Genomic DNA, 20064 nt, shown 5'->3' on the forward strand with positions numbered 1-20064 from the left:
TCTTTTACCATGGCCTCCTCAGCTATTTAAAGGACTTACACACTCTGAGTCCTTTAAAGTAAGACCTAATCCCTTTAAGAGAAAGAGGTGTGGGGGAGCTGAGCAGCCACTGAAATAAGCCTGCAGCTTTAGCTGTCCAATGTGCATTTGAATGTAGAGGTCCCCCCCTTCAATTTGCATAAAGGACATTCTAACGTGGCCTCAAATTACAGTGGCGTAAAGATTATACAGACGTTTGGCCAAAGAAAGCTTGTGAATCAAGTCATAAAACTCTCAATGTCTCAATCGTTATTCCTCCTCGCCCCTTTTTTCTCATGTAATGTGTGTGTAGTGTGCGACAGATTTCTTGTTTGTAAACACACTGTGTTCGAGCGAATCAGCAACACCCATGGAATCACGTGACTGAGTTGCCCCCTACCTGCCCTAAAAACAGGGCTCTATGGAGAAAACATGGCACTACCCTGAAACTAAAGTAGTTTAAAATGAAAAAGACAGATCCCACAACTGTACGGCCACGAGAGTTGACCTTATTCCCAGAAACTGGTCTCTCTATCCGTCTCGGTCCCGCTCACCTCGTTCCGTCAAAGGATGTCGGACCCCCCTCCGGTAGATAAGAGGGTTATGGATGTTCAGGCTACGTGCATGACAGAGGGGGAGGGGGGGGCTGTATTCCTTCTTTCTTTTTTTTTTTTACCTGCGAGCCCCCTGTGTAATTTCTGTTGAAGGACATTCCGCAGAGGTCCCAATGGGGGGTCCCAGTGGGGGGGCGGGGGTCTTCTTTCGTACCCTGTGGAGGTAGGACATGGAAGTTTGCCTGCTTTATTGTGTGGTCTCTATCTGTAGGGATGACAAACAGGATTTGACATGGCTGTGGGCCCCGCTAAGCTCCGCTCACTGTTCCCTTTGTGGTGCTGTCGTTGTATGGATGTCGGTCCACTTGTCATGAGTAATTAATTAAACTCATTTACAGTGCCGTTGAGTTGTTACATTCACCAATGCCATAGTGTGTTAAGTTAATGAATACAGTCAATCAGAACAAGTAAGAGCACATTTCAAAATAAAAAACAGAGGTGACCATTTTAAAACAACAACATATTGTGGTGACCTGATTGGTCATTAAAGTTCTAAACCCACCTATAGACACTAGACTAGAGTGTCTAGTTTCAGAGTTTCCTGCAGGGTATTCCATGAGGCAGGGGCAGAGAAGCCAAGAGCAGATCTACCAAGTTCAGTACAAACACTGAGTGGAAGACAATCACTGGGTCCTGTACTTCCGGGTTCAGTGGTCCGTTCCAAAAAACTGATTCCAACACAACTCACATCTCTGCCAGAGAGGACCACCCAATCTTATTATATATCGGATAGAATGGTGAGTACCATAACTATCACCAATTGGTTTTTTGGTACTAAAAGTTGATACCCGTTGGGGGTTATCGTTTACTGCCACAACAACGCCAGTCCGTCTGTCTACTGCACTAAAGATATTATGTGACTCATAATCGAGGAAATTCTACACTTTCATATCATTCACATTGACCTCCAAGCTTAAATAGCCCCTCTTGGCACTGCACTTTGTTTATATTTCTACACGTTTTGGTTTGATGTGTTGGAGGAGTTGCTATCGCTAGGCCAAACCTGCAGGCTCATACATGGATTGCAGCTCAAAGTGCTTCATGGCAAATAGCATGAAATGAATATAGGCATAACATGAGCATACAGTTGACAGAATAAAAGCAATGCATAAAGTTCAGACACAAGAATAGGTATAAAAGACAATAAAAGTAGTGCAACGTAGAAAGTGCAGAAATAAGAATAGGCATAAAACAAGTACAATAAGTACAGTGTTGCTCGAAAGCATGTGAATGAGAATAAGTAACTAAACTCCAAACCCATCAGATCGCAACATGTAAAGAAAGTGCAGTACCAACAGCGGGGCTCTTTTGCCTAGAGCAGGGGTCAGCAACCTTTACTATCAAAATAGCCACTTTTCCCCCATCCCACAAAATAAAATGCTCAGGGAGCCGCACAACCTATTTACCCTTAAAATGAAGATAACAGTGTATAACATTTTATATATCCCCAAGCATACCCCACATTTAGCATAAAACGCCTGACAATTGCATACCCAAAGTAATTTGTGATTTATTATACTTTATACTTATAGCACACAGTTTGTTGCATTAATGGGATTATAAAGCAACAAAAAGAAAAAAAATTACTTTTTAATTGCTGTTTTTACCTGTTATAACAAAGGAAAACCTCAAACTCTTATGAAGTGGAGAAGAAATACTGGCTGTGTAGACCTATTTTTTAATAAAAAACAGAAGAGGAGACAAAACACTGGTGTCTGTAGACCGACTTTGAAATAAAACCCTGAACTATTCAGGTATATTTGAGTCCTTCCCTTATTTGTGGAACATTTATAAAATAAAAGTAGTCCACTTTGAAAAGACTACCATGTGTAGACCTACTTTGAAATAAAACACAGAAAAGGAGAAAAAACACTTGCATCTGTAAACCTACTTTGAAATAAAACCCTGAACTATGCAGCTCTATTAGAGTCCTTCCCTTATTTGTGGAAAATCTATAAAATAAAAAGTACATTTTTCGTTGTTCGCAAATTTCGCACCACATATCAGGCATACAGGTAAGCCTTTTGTTGACTAAATATCTTAGTTGATGAAATATTTTTTCATTTCAGTGTCACAGTATGACATCGATATCAAAAAAAAAAAAAAAAATTTGGCCAGGGAGCCGCAGCTGATTGGCTAAAGAGCCGCATGCGGCCTCGAGGCCGCAGGTTGCCGACCACTGGCCTAGAGGTTGCTGTTTGACCGCATTACAGATCCTATCTTAAACGGTTGTTCGGGGACAACGTTCTCTATACAATGGATACAGTGTAGATCCCTGACAACGCATGATTGGCTGAAGGGGGTTCCTTTTGAACAGCTGTCCAGGCAAAAGTTGAGAGCTACGGGGGGGGGGGGGGGGGGGGTGCCTTCAGTCAAGAAATTCCAACAGTGATTTGATATTTCACAGTTTTTACAGCGTTGTCCTGCATCTGGATTATATTTCCTACTGGGTTGACACGCAGAGCAAGGCACTACTACATCGGCAGAGGTGCTGATGTCATTATTTGATAAACAAAGTAGCTACCTACATCCAGATGGGGCATCCGCATTATTCTTCCCAAACAGCATTCCTAAATGTAGGACCAGGAAAAAGTCCATATCGAATCGATTCTTAAAATCCCAAGATCCATTTTTAAATCTATGCATTTCTTCAGTGGATGTGTGAAGATGTTTGCTTAAAAGTGATTTCTAGTGAGTTTCTGCTGAACAGCTACGGAAACTGCTACGGTGTTGACCCTCCTGAAACCAAGGCGGATCGATATCAAATCAAAATCAAATCGGGTAATCAGTGTAGATAAATACTTAAATACCCGGCCTGCAATCGTCAGACTCATTTGAAAAGCTGAACAAATACGACCAGTTTAAAGTCGATAGTTTAGTTTTCCACTGTGACGCCTACTTGATCCACTTCATGTGCGCTAAACTCAAACGGACTGCGTTCAGCACAGGCTTCACAGCTTTTTACCACAAGCTACGAGACTCCTGAACAAAGACAATAACAGGAGGTAGCCCTGTTACTGCACTGAACCCTTTAACTGCCACACGACAGTAGGTTAACCCTTTACTATCACACAACCGACGGCGATGCTCCATCATTAGCTCCGGCCGCGGAGCTAATGATGCTAATGATGGAGCATCGCCGTCGGTTGTGTGATAGTAAAGGGCTAACCTTCTGTATTGTCACAGTGAAAGGGTTAACCGGCTGTCATGTGGCAGTGAAAGGGTTAACATGCACATACACGCAAGACGCTTTCTGTAAATAATTGACTATTTTATTTGATCTTACCTCATTTGATATTTTATTCTATCTTACTACTACTACTACTACTACTACTATTCATTGTAGTTTCTTAATTGTGCACTGTTGAGCAGGGCCGTAGCCAGGGTTTAGAAATTAGGGAGGTCCATTTATTTTTTTGGCCCAGACCGGCCCACTATAATCGGTCGGACACCACCCACCAGTACACCATCCTTACGGTCCCCTTAAATATGCGTACCTACTGTACTATTCCCCCCCCCCCCCCCAACCCATTACAAAGCTGGGTAGTAAGTGCCATGGACAAGTGGACCAGTGTACTCACTCGCTCTTGGCTGAATCTTGTTTTGGGTGGTGATGTAAAAACACCTGCATCATAGCAGGCTGGTTGGGCAACGTAGTCTATAGCCTGTTCATCCCTGTCTCTCTCCTCCACAACCTGGCTTGACTAGACATAAGGAGAGAGATGATTACAATTAACTGGTACATTCAGGTCCAGAATTGTTGGAATCCCCTGACAAAGATGTGCAAAAAGCTGTACAATTTAAACAATACCATACTGGTAATGAGAAAATAGTTGTTTATTCAATGAATGCATGGAGCAGTTCCATCTTATTTCATTTGATACTAACTACTCAGTTCATACAGATTTCAAGTATTCAAATATCAATGATGAATATTGCATAAGGTTTACACAGTTAATAGATCACCTTCTTGTTTTATATTCATCTTATATGGCAATTCAATCAATGGTGTGTTTGTTTGGGGAGTTTGACCTATGTGCCTACCACGTGAAGGTGCATGATCAATGGACAGCACAAAAACAATTTGTGTAGGTGGAGACTAGAGCTACCACAGATAGTAATAAGTTATTAAGAGTAAGTAATCCATACCATATATATCCTAATAGTTACCTTATTACCATACTTGGCTGAAAACAAACTTTGCTGCCTGTTGTGAATGTGTTTTTCCCTGTAGGCTAATACATAAGTAGGCATACATTTTTGCAGTTGAGGAAAAATTTGCAGTTGAGTAGGCTATAATGTGCTGTGTTTTTATGTCTTCCATCGAGGACCACCTTGGAAATAAGTGTTAATGCTTGTTAATGAATGCTTTTAGGTGATATCCTCAGGAATACAAATTGGTCAAGATAATTTGTTTTTATGATGTGTTTTTAATTTCCAAATAAATCTAATCAAATAAAAAAGCTGTTTTTGCAGTTGAGCTACTGGTGTTGTATATTATACAGCCTCTTTATCAAGGGAACCCTTATCCTAATGATTTAAAAAATAATATTATGATGATACGATATGGACCTAGTAGTTGGGTCATCTGTGGCACTTCGTTTCTCAATGGATTTTTTAAAAAGGCGGGGGAAATTTGTGAGAGACCAAAATCCAAAATGGCTGCCGTGGAAATTAACTTTTTAATGGTTTGACCTACAATGATGCCCAATACATGGTACCAGCCCCCTCTCAGTCATGTACCAGCCCCTCTCAGTCATGTACCAGCCAGCCCCTCTCAGTCATGTACCAGCCCTCTCTCAGTCATGTATACCAGCCCCCTCTGTCATCTACCAGCCCCCTCTCAGTCATGTACCACAGCCCCATCTGAGTCATGTACCAGCCCCCTCTCAGTCATGTACCAGCCCCCTCTCAGTCATGTACCAGCCCCCTCTCAGTCATGTACCAGCCCCCTCTCAGTCATGTACCAGCCCCCTCTCAGTCATGTACCAGCCCCCTCTCAGTCATGTACCAGCCTCCTCTCAGTCATGTACCACAGCCCCATCTCAGTCAAGTACCACAGCCCCCTCTCAGTCATGTACCACAGCCCCCTCTCAGTGATGTATACCAGCCCCCCTCTCAGTCATGTATACCAGCCCCCTCTCAGTCATGTAGCAGCCCTCTCTCAGTCATGTACCAGCCCCCTCTCAGTCATGTACCAGCCAGCCCCCTCTCAGTCATGTACCACAGCCCCCTCTCAGTCATATACCACAGCCCCCTCTCAGTCATATACCACAGCCCCCTCTCAGTCATGTACCACAGCCCCCTCTCAGTCATGTACCAGCCCCTCTCAGTCATGTACTAGCCCCCTCTCAGTCATGTACCACAGCCCCCTCTCAGTCATGTACCAGCCCCATCTCAGTCATGTACCAGCCCCCCTCTCAGTCATATACCACAGCCCCCTCTCAGTCATGTACCAGCCCCTCTCAGTCATGTACCAGCCCCCTCTCAGTCATGTACCACAGCCCCCTCTCAGTCATGTACCAGCCCCATCTCAGTCATGTACCAGCCCCCCTCTCAGTCATATACCATGCACGACTGGCGGGGGGGGGGGTGCTTAGTAAGAGATGTGATTGGGCCAGCCCAGTGTCAGTCAGTACCAATGGGCCGATGTCTCAGCCTAGTAGTGGGCCGATCGTTGACCAAAAAAAAAATATATATATATATATATAATTTTTTTTTTTTTTTAATAGTTACAAATAGTTACCGAGGTCCGGACCTCGGTGACCTCATAGCTGGCTACGGCCATGCTGTTGAGTCTGAGCTCGAAACACAAAATGTCATTACCTGCAATGCCCCTGTATTGTTGTATATGGCGCTTTTCCACTGCATGGTACCTACTCTACTCTACTCTACTCTACTCTACTCGCTTTAGGTACCTGGTACTTCGTTCCTTTTCCACTGCAGGTACTAAAATAAAGTACTCAGTTTGTCTCCGTGTGGGGAGGCGGGGCTGCTGGTGTACAGCTGAGAGCTCCATAGCTCTGTGAGAGCTCCAGCATAGCTATGTCCGTGTCATGAGCTAGTAGGCGCAAGCCAGAGTAAAACACAGTTTTCAATCAATCAATAACAACATTAACGAGACTCTCGTTGTGTCTATTCTGATAACGCTAACGTTACCTCTCATTGTGTCTATTCTACAAGCGTTAACGTTAGCTAGGCTGTCTATGCTAACGTTAGCATTAGGCTAACAAGCTGTAACGTTACCAGTCGCGTCTATTTGCTAACGTTAGCATTAGGTAATAACCGGTTTAAAATGGATGGTGATTACCTCACGTTGTGTCTATTCTATTAGCATTAACGTTACTCATACAAACAATCAATAGCGAGTTATATTGATTGCGCTATGTACGATAGCCATGCTAAAACGCTAGCACAACATCAGCACAACATAAGCTTAAGCCTTAACAAGTCAGCGATCTTTTTGCGAGACTAAACTCTCCGCTCGGTGGCAAATTGTGTTGACGTCGGTTTTGTTTAATCAATAAATGAGGCAGAATACACAGTGACTGTATTGTTTGTTTATTGAACTTGTGCCTGCTGCAACCATAATGAAATCCTATGCGAGACATTCAAGATGGCGGCTTTGTTTTCGTTCAGACTCTCCAAACAGTGACGCGTCTCTCTTCTGACCAATCAGTGGTCTGCAGTTTTTCACGTGACATTTATGGTACCAGTTCTACCCGCTTGGCTCGCGCTTGGAACCAGAGTCGAGCAGGGACTAAAAAAGTACCCGAAAAAGTACCTGGTACCAGGTAGTACCAGGTACTTTGGTAATGGAAAACCGAAAATACCGAGTAGAGTAGAGTAGAGTAGAGTAGGTACCATGCAGTGGAAAAGCGCCAATATGACAAATAAAGAACTTGAACTTGAACTTTAACACTGCGTGACCTGATTGATGTTCCTCAAAAAACACAGAGTCCGCTTCCTGTTTTACACAGGCACAATGCATGCCCAGTGTACATGAATGGTTACGTGATGTGCATTTTCACGATGGAGATCTTTTTGGGGACGAAACGCTCGCATGTACAGAGATCGTTTACTCCATTCTGACATGAAAACGTCCTCATGTGGATGTCCCGTCAAAATCTACCCACCAGTGTCTCGTTCGCAGGCTGCACTTCATACTATCTCTAAAGACGTGACGTCGCTACCGCCGGCCTTGCATCCGTCCCTGACATCCCTCTTAGTAATTCCACTATAGGGATTATTTCGCCTCTGATATCCAAACATCCCTTGAAATCCCAGTGGCCTTTTCTATCCATCTATTAGATGTGTGTTAAGTTGACAGGGTGTGTGTGTGGTGGCTGTGACGGCGCTGACCTTGGCCTCCGTGCCCCCAGAGGGAGCACGGCCGGCCGCGGCTCCTCCTGACCCCTCTGTCACCAGAACCGCTTAGTTCACTTCCTGCGTGGGATATTCTCACATGCTGTAATGACTTCACTTCTTTTTACTAGCGGGAGCTGGAAGAGCGTCTGCCCCTCCGCTTAGAATTCAGCTCACGCCGACACTCGGCAGTGTAAATGAGAGGCTTTGGTCAGTGTAGACACATTTATGTTAAGACTTGTGTATCTTCTCTTAAAGGAAATTTCAATTTAGTCAGGTTTCAGCAGTCTTACCTCTATGTAAATTAGTCTACAAGTGAGCTAGTGACCACTGTTGTCCGCTGTCAACACCACCATTCCTCCCAACGTTACCCATGGTTACCTGCTGCCTTGCTGGAAGAAAGATTCTAAACATTCTGTGAGAAGTTGACATTTGCTCAAACTACACCTCAAGTGAGAATTAGTTCCTTTACTGACAAAAGTTGAAAACGACAACATTAGGTTAAAAAAGAAAAGCGAATGTACCTAAAGTACCTTTGACTCAGAAAAATACATTACACAGAATAATATCGCTGTACAGTTTGTTTATACCTTAGACGTATGATATTTTGAATTTGTCCTCAAAATGAACAGAAGTGAATGTGAAGCCTGACACCTGGGAGGAATGGAGGTGTTGACAGCAGACGACACAGCAGTGGTCACTAGCTCACAGGTGGATAGAGGTAAGAGACTGCAGTGGTCACTAGCTCACAGGTGGATAGAGGTAAGAGACTGCAGTGGTCACTAGCTCACATGTAGATAGAGGTAAGAGACTGCAGTGGTCACTAGCTCACAGGTGGATAGAGGTAAGTGACTGCAGTGGTCACTAGCTCACAGGTGGATAGAGGTAAGAGACTGCAGTGGTCACTAGCTCACATGTAGATAGAGGTAAGAGACTGCAGTGGTCACTAGCTCACAGGTGGATAGAGGTAAGAGACTGCAGTGGTCACTAGCTCACAGGTGGATAGAGGTAAGAGACTGCAGTGGTCACTAGCTCACATGTAGATAGAGGTAAGAGACTGCAGTGGTCACTAGCTCACAGGTGGATAGAGGTAAGAGACTGCAGTGGTCACTAGCTCACAGGTGGATAGAGGTAAGAGACTGCAGTGGTCACTAGCTCACATGTAGATAGCGGTAAGTGACTGCAGTGGTCACTAGCTCACATGTAGATAGAGGTAAGAGACTGCAGTGGTCACTAGCTCACAGGTGGATAGAGGTAAGTGACTGCAGTGGTCACTAGCTCACAGGTGGATAGAGGTAAGAGACTGCAGTGGTCACTAGCTCACATGTGGATAGAGGTAAGAGACTGCAGTGGTCACTAGCTCACAGGTGGATAGAGGTAAGAGACTGCAGTGGTCACTAGCTCACAGGTGGATAGAGGTAAGAGACTGCAGTGGTCACTAGCTCACAGGTGGATAGAGGTAAGAGACTGCAGTGGTCACTAGCTCACATGTAGATAGAGGTAAGAGACTGCAGTGGTCACTAGCTCACAGGTGGATAGAGGTAAGAGACTGCAGTGGTCACTAGCTCACATGTAGATAGAGGTAAGAGACTGCAGTGGTCACTAGCTCACAGGTGGATAGAGGTAAGTGACTGCAGTGGTCACTAGCTCACAGGTGGATAGAGGTAAGAGACTGCAGTGGTCACTAGCTCATAGGTGGATAGAGGTAAGAGACTGCAGTGGTCACTAGCTCACAGGTGGATAGAGGTAAGAGACTGCAGTGGTCACTAGCTCACAGGTGGATAGAGGTAAGAGACTGCAGTGGTCACTAGCTCACAGGTGGATAGAGGTAAGAGACTGCAGTGGTCACTAGCTCACAGGTGGATAGAGGTAAGAGACTGCAGTGGTCACTAGCTCACAGGTGGATAGAGGTAAGAGACTGCAGTGGTCACTAGCTCACATGTAGATAGAGGTAAGAGACTGCAGTGGTCACTAGCTCACAGGTGGATAGAGGTAAGTGACTGCAGTGGTCACTAGCTCACAGGTGGATAGAGGTAAGAGACTGCAGTGGTCACTAGCTCATAGGTGGATAGAGGTAAGAGACTGCAGTGGTCACTAGCTCACAGGTGGATAGAGGTAAGAGACTGCAGTGGTCACTAGCTCACAGGTGGATAGAGGTAAGAGACTGCAGTGGTCACTAGCTCACAGGTGGATAGAGGTAAGAGACTGCAGTGGTCACTAGCTCACAGGTGGATAGAGGTAAGAGACTGCAGTGGTCACTAGCTCACAGGTGGATAGAGGTAAGAGACTGCAGTGGTCACTAGCTCACAGGTGGATAGAGGTAAGTGACTGCAGTGGTCACTAGCTCACAGGTGGATAGAGGTAAGAGACTGCAGTGGTCACTAGCTCACAGGTGGATAGAGGTAAGAGACTGCAGTGGTCACTAGCTCATAGGTGGATAGAGGTAAGAGACTGCAGTGGTCACTAGCTCACAGGTGGATAGAGGTAAGAGACTGCAGTGGTCACTAGCTCACATGTAGATAGAGGTAAGAGACTGCAGTGGTCACTAGCTCACAGGTGGATAGAGGTAAGTGACTGCAGTGGTCACTAGCTCACAGGTGGATAGAGGTAAGAGACTGCAGTGGTCACTAGCTCACAGGTGGATAGAGGTAAGAGACTGCTGTGAAATATTGCTTTTCGTTGCCCAGCTCTCTGGTTGCCATGATCTCATCGCAAATGTTTTAGTTGTGTCTTCGTCGCCCAGATTAGCTTTACAGTAGGTGTGAGACGTACAGTGATGTTCAACAAGGGAAGTTATCTTTACTTTGGCGGCCGGTGCTCTTTTTCTTGTCTGCGTCTTGGTTGCCTGTGTTTATATTTCCTTTCATAAATCAGCACAGATAGAAAATGATCTGTTTTACATTACATTCATAATGTGAGGAACCATATGGTCTAAGACAGCCCAAAGATATTAGTGAACGTGAACAACTCTCTCTCTCAAATTGAAAAACTCACTTTTGTGATGTCATCACTTCAGATATAAAGTCTGAAGCTGCTTTATAGACAATGAACTGGGAAAGACGGTAAAGGTGACACTGAGAGCACCCAGTGGAATGTTCTATACAATGAGTTACAGAAACTGTACTTTTCTGTTTCAGAACTATGAGCAATAGTACTATAGATTAAAGCAAATAAACGTTTTATAATATAAATAAACGTCTTACTTATCTGGCTTCTGACTTTATGAGAGAGCGGCTCTTGTTCACAATTATTGATAGAACTTTCCAAGCCATGGAAATAACATATTGGAATTCTTGATTTTGGTTTTTGTTCCCCTTTAACGCATTCCACATGTTTCTCATCAGAATCCCTCATAATGGGCATATTTTCTTACTTATCTCCCCACTGTGTAGCTGGGCGGGGGGCTGGGCGTCAAGCGGCGTGTTGCGGTCAGGCAGTCAGTCACTCATCGATGCTTCGTGAGCTGCAAAAGGCTTTAAAGTGTATTCCGTGTGGTGATAATGTGGGGGAAAACAGCAGACATGTTCTCTTATTGTTTGCGTAGGGTTTATTTTCCAGATGAAATCTAGTTTTCTTTGAAATTAGCCAAATGTACAGCTGTTTCTGCCGTCAGCTGACAGGGTGGTGTCTGCTGTGCGCAGCTAGACAACAGGGGAAGATGAGCATCTAACAAAGGACTATTTGTTTGTTTTGAGGCTGCAAATCACCTGGTTATCATTTTCATTTTCACTTTATTTATACAGGAAAGGGTAAAAAAGACATTTCACATGTACATTTAAACTGGCCTGACTCAGTTACAAACTGGTTTTCAGCAGGTTCCGGTTCTGCAGCACATGAAACAATCATTTATATACCAAACAAATAGTTATCGACACTCTGAGAAGCCCTTAGACTACAAATATATATTTTCTCCTATTTTAAACTTTAGTATACGACTAAAGCACAACTTGGTTCTCGTTTTAAGTTTTGAAATGAGCCGTCCCCACAGGGGGAGGATGTGGTGATGGAAGCCAGGCTCTGTTTTGGGCCAGTGTGTTTACATTATGTACACATGTCATATCCCTAATTACAATAACCCGGGAAAGCTCTTATCCTGATTATTATGAGAAGCAACAGACATCTCGCCCTGTTAGTGTTGATTGGCCCTATTGTGTGAACTGATTGCCCTGGCCCTGTGATTGGTCCTTGTTCTCCTGCTCCCCTATATATATGGGTCACTTGTATTGTTAGTTCAGATACCCGATGAAGGTCACATGACCGAAACATTGTGTGTATATTCAAATGGAATGTAAGTGAAGACAGTGTGCAGGACTTTTCTTTGTTAACCAGAAAATTATAACATACCTTAAAAAAATCATCTTAACACTTTGACTGCCACTCACGGCTTTTCTAGGATTTACAATAGTTACGTTGAAAGCCACTCACGAGATTTCTCCGATTTTTTTTTTTTTTTTTTTTAGCGATCTGAATCACGCGAGCCTACCCTAGCCTACCCAAAGGCCGCCGGCGATCAGATGTGAAAAAAGCGCCCCCTATCGTCTCCCAGATGACATCAGGGATTTTGGAATGGACTCAATGAAAATGGATGGGGGAAAAAAATTATTCCAGTCCACATTTTCCAGTCCACTGATGCAGCCGGGGTTACCACAGTTCATTATGGATCCTCTGCGCCGCGGATCATGAGTTCTACTGTATACACGTTAGATCTATACACTTATCGATTTTTTCGAATGGTGATCAGGAATTGGAATATACCAGTTGGATACCATCTGATGTCAGGTAAGGAATCTATGTTATCAGTGTTAGGATAATCAGACTCGTTTTGATGAAGATATAAGCTTTTTTCTGATATGTGCTCCAGCGGTTTCACTGTAAAATCCATGAGGAAATGAAAACGGCTATTATCAGCGCGCGCCTCGAATGTGCGTGCGTGTACGTATAATATTGATCATCTAGCGTTTATTTGAAAACGATTCATAAATAGGCCGACAAATATCAACGTTCTGGAATATTCCAGTAAAAGACGATTATCACAGAATGGCCCAGAATGAACTGTTTTTTACCTCAAAACGGGTGCTTTTCAAAATGCTCTCAAACGGAAATTAAGCGATAAAAAACCAATCTGCCTCGACAGCACTGACTGGAAAATGATTCTTTGATAAGCGACGGGCAGATTAGACACATAGCCATAATTTAAAACATAGATTAGGCGATATTAACGTTAACATTAGCGCCGATGGTGGCATTCATGCACTAAGTCGTGCGCCCCCTGGTGGCACTGAAAGTGTTAAAGGAACACGCCAACATTTTGGGAAATTAGCTTACCGTCTTCTCCAGAGAGAGAGACAAGAAGATAGATACCAGTTTCCTCTCTGTGAGTTCAGTAGAAAGCTATCTGGCTGCACGTTAGCCTAGCTTAGCACAATGAATGGAAGTGGACAGTGCTGGTTAGCGGTGTTAGTTGGACAATGCCTCGGCTAACCGGCACTGTCCGCTTCCATTCATTCAAGTGGTGACACATTTCCTTGTTGTTACTTTGTTGTATCGACTACATTTATTTCCAGTTACTTCATTCTAGGGCTGGGCGATTAATCGATTTTATCGATTAATTCGAATGAATGATTTAGGACGATTTTCAAAATAAAAATTTGATTGAAAAAAAAAAAATTAGGAGTCACCTTTTATTTTACAAAAAGTGATGTTTGGTGAAAGTTAGATTTGAACTTTATTAATCCCAATAGGAAAATTCAAGTGAAGATTGGTGAAGTTAGGTTTGCACTTCAATCCCAATAGGGAAATTAATCTTGGTTTGAAAAATGTTGTGTCAAATAAAAACAAAGCTTATTTGAATGATTTCCTTGGCGTTTCTAGTTTTTAAGAGAAAAAAATCGATGTAAATCGGATGTGGTGTGAAAAAATCTTAGATACAATTTTTAGGCCATATCGCCCAGCCCTACTTCATTCTTAGTTTACTTACTGCACGCTGTATTTGGTAATTATGTTGGTGATGTTGTATTTGTTCTCACTCTGGATAAAAGGTTCATGGTGTAAATACTGAATTACAAAGTATCTTTATGTTAAAGCATACAATGTTATATGACTTCCTTGAATCCGTGGAACATATTTGTTAAAGTTTCTGCAAATAAACTGGTCTATATTTTTTCCCCAAAACAAATGTATTGGCTGTAGCACACACAAAACTTTATATTAATTATTTCCTTCCCTGCCCTGGCTGCCCCATGACCAAGAGTAAAATATCTTTACAAACTGGACAGTCCATTAGTGTTCCTGGCTCCAAAGAGACACAAATAATCGGTTAATCCAACTAAACTAATTCGTCCCATTGTGACATCATCGAGGGGAAGCAATTCCGAACAGCTTGTTTAGGTTTGTTAATCTGAAGACTTTAAACCAAGCACCTGTGTAGTTTACCTGTAGCGCCTGAATAACATCTCAGACACTGACAAATCCATACAAAAAATAGGCTAAATCCATGGTCCATAATTTGGCTCCTTCAATGTTTGATCTTACCTATGAATATATGAGGCAGCGTTGTAGTCGAGTCACTAAATCTTGAGTCCGAGTCACCAAAAAATTGTCCGAGTCGAGTCCCTGTTACCCTAGTCCGAGTCCGAGTCCAAGTCATCAAGGTTGAGTCCACTCCACCTCAGTACTAAAACACTGATGAGGATTATGCAACCGACCACCAGTAGACTACAGTGGTTTTTCATTGTGCACAGTGCCCTCTAGTGGCTGGACCGGGAAGTAGCACCTCCACCGCTGCTGCACATGATGCAGTCGGCCTCCATCGAGGTTAGACATGAAAGCCTGTTTGTCAGTCCGGTCATGAGTCAGTCATTTACAATTACAATTGAGCCGCTTGTTGCGCCAAACACACACGTTACCTCGCCACGCTCGCCACGCTCACACGGGCAAACAGTGAACACTCAAGTACACACACACACACACACACACACACACACACACACACACACACACACACACACACACACACAAAACACATACACAGAAAACACATATACACACACACAAATATACAAAACACATACACACACACAAAGAACACACACACATACACAGAAAGCACACACACACACACACAAAGAAAAACATGGACAGACACATACATACACAAAAAATAAACACAGATGCACTCACATATACACATCCAATAAAAGTTTGAACTAATCCGTCTCAGTAAACAGGGTGTCTCATCCATGGCTGTCTTGTATTGTAGGCTCTACACTGTTTCCTGTTGTTTTGTCGAAACGAACTCGACTTGCGAACTCGACTTGCCCTACAAGTCCTGCCCTATTGGCTCAAGCCGAGAGAGTTAGAGACGGAGATATATAGCTGAGTAAAGACGGCATCGAGGAGCTGATTTGAATAGGAATGTGTGGCTCTAGACGCTGAGGAAGAAAGGAGGAATGGTTCCATGTCAGGACCACGAGTGTGTTTATGTTGTTGTCATGGACACCTTGGGTCTCCCAGGCAACTCCCAGGAGCTTCATGATTGAACCCTGGAGACAAAAAACCATATCATGCATCAAATGTTGACCTTTTAGCTGGAGATGCACTGATTGCAACGTTCTATTCCGATATCAGATAAAAAATGTTGCCGATTCCTTTTTTAAGAACTATAATTGACAGCATTCACAAACGTATTTTGTCCATACAGGTATTACAAATAGCAAGTTACTGTCTGTGCATGTAAATCTGACCGGATATAACACAGAATGAGATATATTTGGAACTGATTGGCCTCGGTCACCGGTCACGGCAGATCAGGCTGAAAACCGTCTGATTCCGGTCACCGGCCCATCGATCAGTGCATCTCTAGTTTTAGCGACAGCTGGTGTTTGCAGGTCTAAGATCTCAAATCACTTGCATGAAAAAGGAATTATATGCAACCGTTGTACACATTCCATCTATTAGGGAAGAATGAAGGAGAAATCACTTGTGTGTGAATGTGATACATCACCCAAAAGTACCCAAACATGTTCACAACACACGCGCGCACACACACACACACACACACACACACACACACACACACACACACACACACACACACACACACACACACACACACACAAACCAACTTGTCGTCTTTAGATACTTCTGTTTGAAAACTTACAACAGACTTATTTTTGTTTTTTGTAGTCAGTTAATGAATGAACTGAATGAATGAATGAATGATATTACCATTATTATCTCAATCACATTTTCGGGTTTACTATTTTTTTTTTAACAATGGAAAGAATTGTAAGTGTGCTCACCCCCCAACCCTTCTCTGAAGGTTACAAGAAACTGTTTCCTAATACGCTTCCTATGTACTCCAAGTTTTTGGCTCTGTTAGACGAACAATACCGCTTCTTGTTGCCGGGAGTGTATCCCTTGGTTGGCTTTGTTGTACGTACAACACTGTAAGTGGCTTTGGTTAGAAGTGTCAGCTAAATGACTCGATGTAAATGTGTTTCCATTTCACCCTATTTTCATCCCTATCACCGCAGAAATGCTGTGTTATTGAAGCTTTCAAGTCAAATTAGTTATAACCGCTAAGCCTCTGGACATCGCTGGACAGACAACACAGGCTAATAATTTGCAATCATTTGAAATAATTTCACCTGAAAGTATGCAGCTGGTACTGTCTTAAACTATGAATATATGCAACCTCTACATGTACACAACATGTACTGTAAGTCGCTTTGGATTAAAGCGTCAGCTAAATGACTAAATGTTAAAATGTACTGTCTTAAACTATGAATACATGCAACCTCTACATGTACACAACACCTGAAAGTACACATCTGATACTGTCTTAAACTATGAATACATGAACCCTCTACATGTACACAACACATCAACTGTGTCATTCCATCTCTGATCTAGAAACTTCATCAGAATGCTTATAAATTTGAAGATTTTTGACCCCCCCCCCCGTGGGCGGCTAAGTGGCGCAGTGGGCAAGGCGCTCGCCACTAATGCAGGAGACGCTGGGTTCGAGCCCAGCTCTCTGCGTTGCTACCAGCTTGGCTGGTCGTTCATACTAACACAATTGGCAGTGTTAGGGGTGGAAAGCTGGTGGGTGGGGATCGGACGTTGGCGACAGCTGCCTCCTCGTGTACCGGAGGGGACACGTGATGTAAGGCTTCGTCCACATTGCAGCCGGCCTGTGGGAGGCATGGCCTAACAGCGTTCGAGACAGGGGAGGGTAGAATTGGACGATACAAAATGGGAGAAAAATAGAAAATGGGAGAAAAAGTTGATAAAAAAAAAAGAAATTGACCCCCCCATCCTCATGACTCCTGATGTCTCCCCCCCCCCCCCCCCCCCCCACCCCAGTGGCGAGAGTGGAGCTGGGAAGACGGAGAGCACCAAGCTGATCCTGCGGTTCCTGTCGGCCATGAGCCAGCACTCCCTGGAGATGTCGTCCCAGAACCGGACCTCCCACGTGGAGGAAGCCCTGCTGGAGAGCAGGTACAGGCAGACATTTAGCTGAACGCTGGAGGGGGGATGGAGGTACAGACAGACATTTAGCTGAACGCTGGAGGAGTGATGGAGGTACAGGCAGACATTTAGCTGAACGCTGGAGGAGTGGTGGAGAGACAGACAGACATTTAGCTGAACGCTGGAGGGGGGATGGAGGTACAGGCAGACATTTAGCTGAACGCTGGAGGAGTGATGGAGGTACAGGCAGACATTTAGCTGAACGCTGGAGGAGTGGTGGAGAGACAGACAGACATTTAGCTGAACGCTGGAGGGGGGATGGAGGTACAGGCAGACATTTAGCTGAACGCTGGAGGAGTGATGGAGGTACAGGCAGACATTTAGCTGAACGCTGGAGGGGGGATGGAGAGACAGACAGACATTTAGCTGAACGCTGGAGGAGTGATGGAGGTACAGGCAGACATTTAGCTGAACGCTGGAGGAGTGATGGAGAGACAGACAGACATTTAGCTGAACGCTGGAGGAGTGATGGAGGTACAGGCAGACATTTAGCTGAACGCTGGAGGAGTGATGGAGGTACAGGCAGACATTTAGCTGAACGCTGGAGGAGTGATGGAGAGACAGACAGACATTTAGCTGAACGCTGGAGGGGGGATGGAGAGACAGACAGACATTTAGCTGAACGCTGGAGGAGTGATGGAGAGACAGACAGACATTTAGCTGAACGCTGGAGGAATGATGGAGAGACAGGCAGACATTTAGCTGAACGCTGGAGGAGTGATGGAGAGACAGACAGACATTTAGCTGAACGCTGGAGGAGTGATGGAGAGACAGACAGACATTTAGCTGAACGCTGGAGGAGTGATGGAGAGACAGACAGACATTTAGCTGAAAACCGGGCCGGTGATACTTCACTAAAGGTTTACTAACGGGTTGCAATGAGAAGCTCTTTTATGAAAAGTCTTTAGAAGCTAATTAGATACTGCCTCATAACAGTTAGTCAAACAGTCTGTCCCAGTATATGTTATAGCATGTCATACAGTCTGGATATTCTCAAGATAAGATCAAATATATATATATATATATGCGTCTGTAGGGGCTGCGGTCATGAAGAAATGCTTGAAAAGATTATTAGGGAAAGTAATCACGAGTACTTTGTTCTCTGATGTAACAATATCTGTGTTGGTGCACAGCTCCTGCAGGCAATCTCTGATAACATTACTGCTACCAAGGATAATTAGCAAGCATAGCGTAGCTCGAGCTGTGTAACTTTACTCAGTAGTTGCTCCACTGGGAAAGACCGTTCATCACTGCATTGTTTATACAACTTGGTTCAATCCAAAAGTTTGGATATATTTTGACAGCCGTATAATATGAACAAAAACGCAGAATCTGAATGTTACAAGAGAGATTTGTATCGTAACAGCGACATGTCCCACCGGTCTGAAGCATTGCCCTCTCTCTGCCCCCCTGCAGCCCAATCATGGAGGCCTTCGGAAACGCCAAGACGGTCTACAACAACAACTCCAGTCGCTTCGGGAAGTTTGTCCAGCTGCATTTCTGTCAGAAGGGCAACATCCAAGGGGGCAAAATCGTGGACTGTATCCTTTGAATGCCCCCCCCCCCCCCCCCCAGAACCGACGACTGACGGAGGCTTCCTGTCAGAGGAAGTTCTCAAAGCACTTGCACTTGTCACCGCCATTCCGTGGGTCAGAGAATCACTGACTGGGGAGGGGTGTTGTGAGATTGACGGTTTCCCTGTTATTTCTGGTGTTTTTTGATGAGTGATGGGATGAGTTTGAACCTGATCTTGGTTCATTCATCCCTTTTCTTTGTATTCATCTGTTCTTGCCCTTGGTATCTATTTTTGTCTCTCCTCTTGAATACTCCCTGGCACTCTCTCTCTCTCTCTCCCTCTCTCTCTCTCTATCTCTCTCTCTCTCTCTCTCTCTCTCTCTCTCTCTCTCTCTCTCTCTCTCTCTCTCTTTCTGTCTTTCTTTGTCACTCAGTCATGTGTAGCATATGTTAGGGGCCTCAATTCTCTCTCAGACTGTTGTGTGCCTTAACTGTTGCTTCTCTGAACGAAGACCTCCTAGAAAAGGTGAGTTTTCTCTCCGCCACACGTCTGTGTGAATGTATAAGTGTGCGACTGCCTAACAGTATGAGGTGAAACAAGACATTTACTGCATACTAATAATGACAGAACATTCATTCTCAATAATATTTGTATCAACTGGTAAGATAAGATATTCCTTTATTGATCCCCTTGGGGGAAATGCAGGCCTCATAGCAGCATGGGGGAGGGGGAGGGGAGGTACAGGTAGTAGAAGACATGGTACAGGTCATAGAATTATAGTACAGTGGAGAAGTAGACAAGTATAAAAATAGAATAAAAAAAGGCAGTGTAAACAATATAACAATAATAATTAACTCTGGACATGCATATATGGGCAACAAGGTGCAAGATGAGGGTATGTAAGCCTTTTCATATCGAAAGACATTCAAATGTCTGAGAAAATCCACCTCTTGAATTGATCAAACTAGAACTAAGTGAACTGAGGCCACAGTCCTGTGGCACATGTACATGAACGCATGT

The 20064-nt window shown here is 44.0% G+C and overlaps 1 protein-coding gene across 1 annotated transcript in view; it reads left to right on the plus strand.

The window, feature by feature from the left end:
- Positions 1–20064, plus strand: part of myo10 (myosin X) — a 320882-nt gene that overhangs the window by 223923 nt on the left and 76895 nt on the right. The window contains 3 exon segments of the mRNA XM_084327904.1: positions 17364–17498; positions 18945–19069; positions 19556–19569. Of these exon segments, the coding sequence (XP_084184030.1) occupies positions 17364–17498; positions 18945–19069; positions 19556–19569 (274 nt within the window).

The sequence above is a fragment of the Notolepis coatsorum genome, assembly GCF_963971535.1.
Source record: "Notolepis coatsorum genome assembly, chromosome: 13".
NCBI lineage: Eukaryota > Metazoa > Chordata > Actinopteri > Aulopiformes > Paralepididae > Notolepis > Notolepis coatsorum.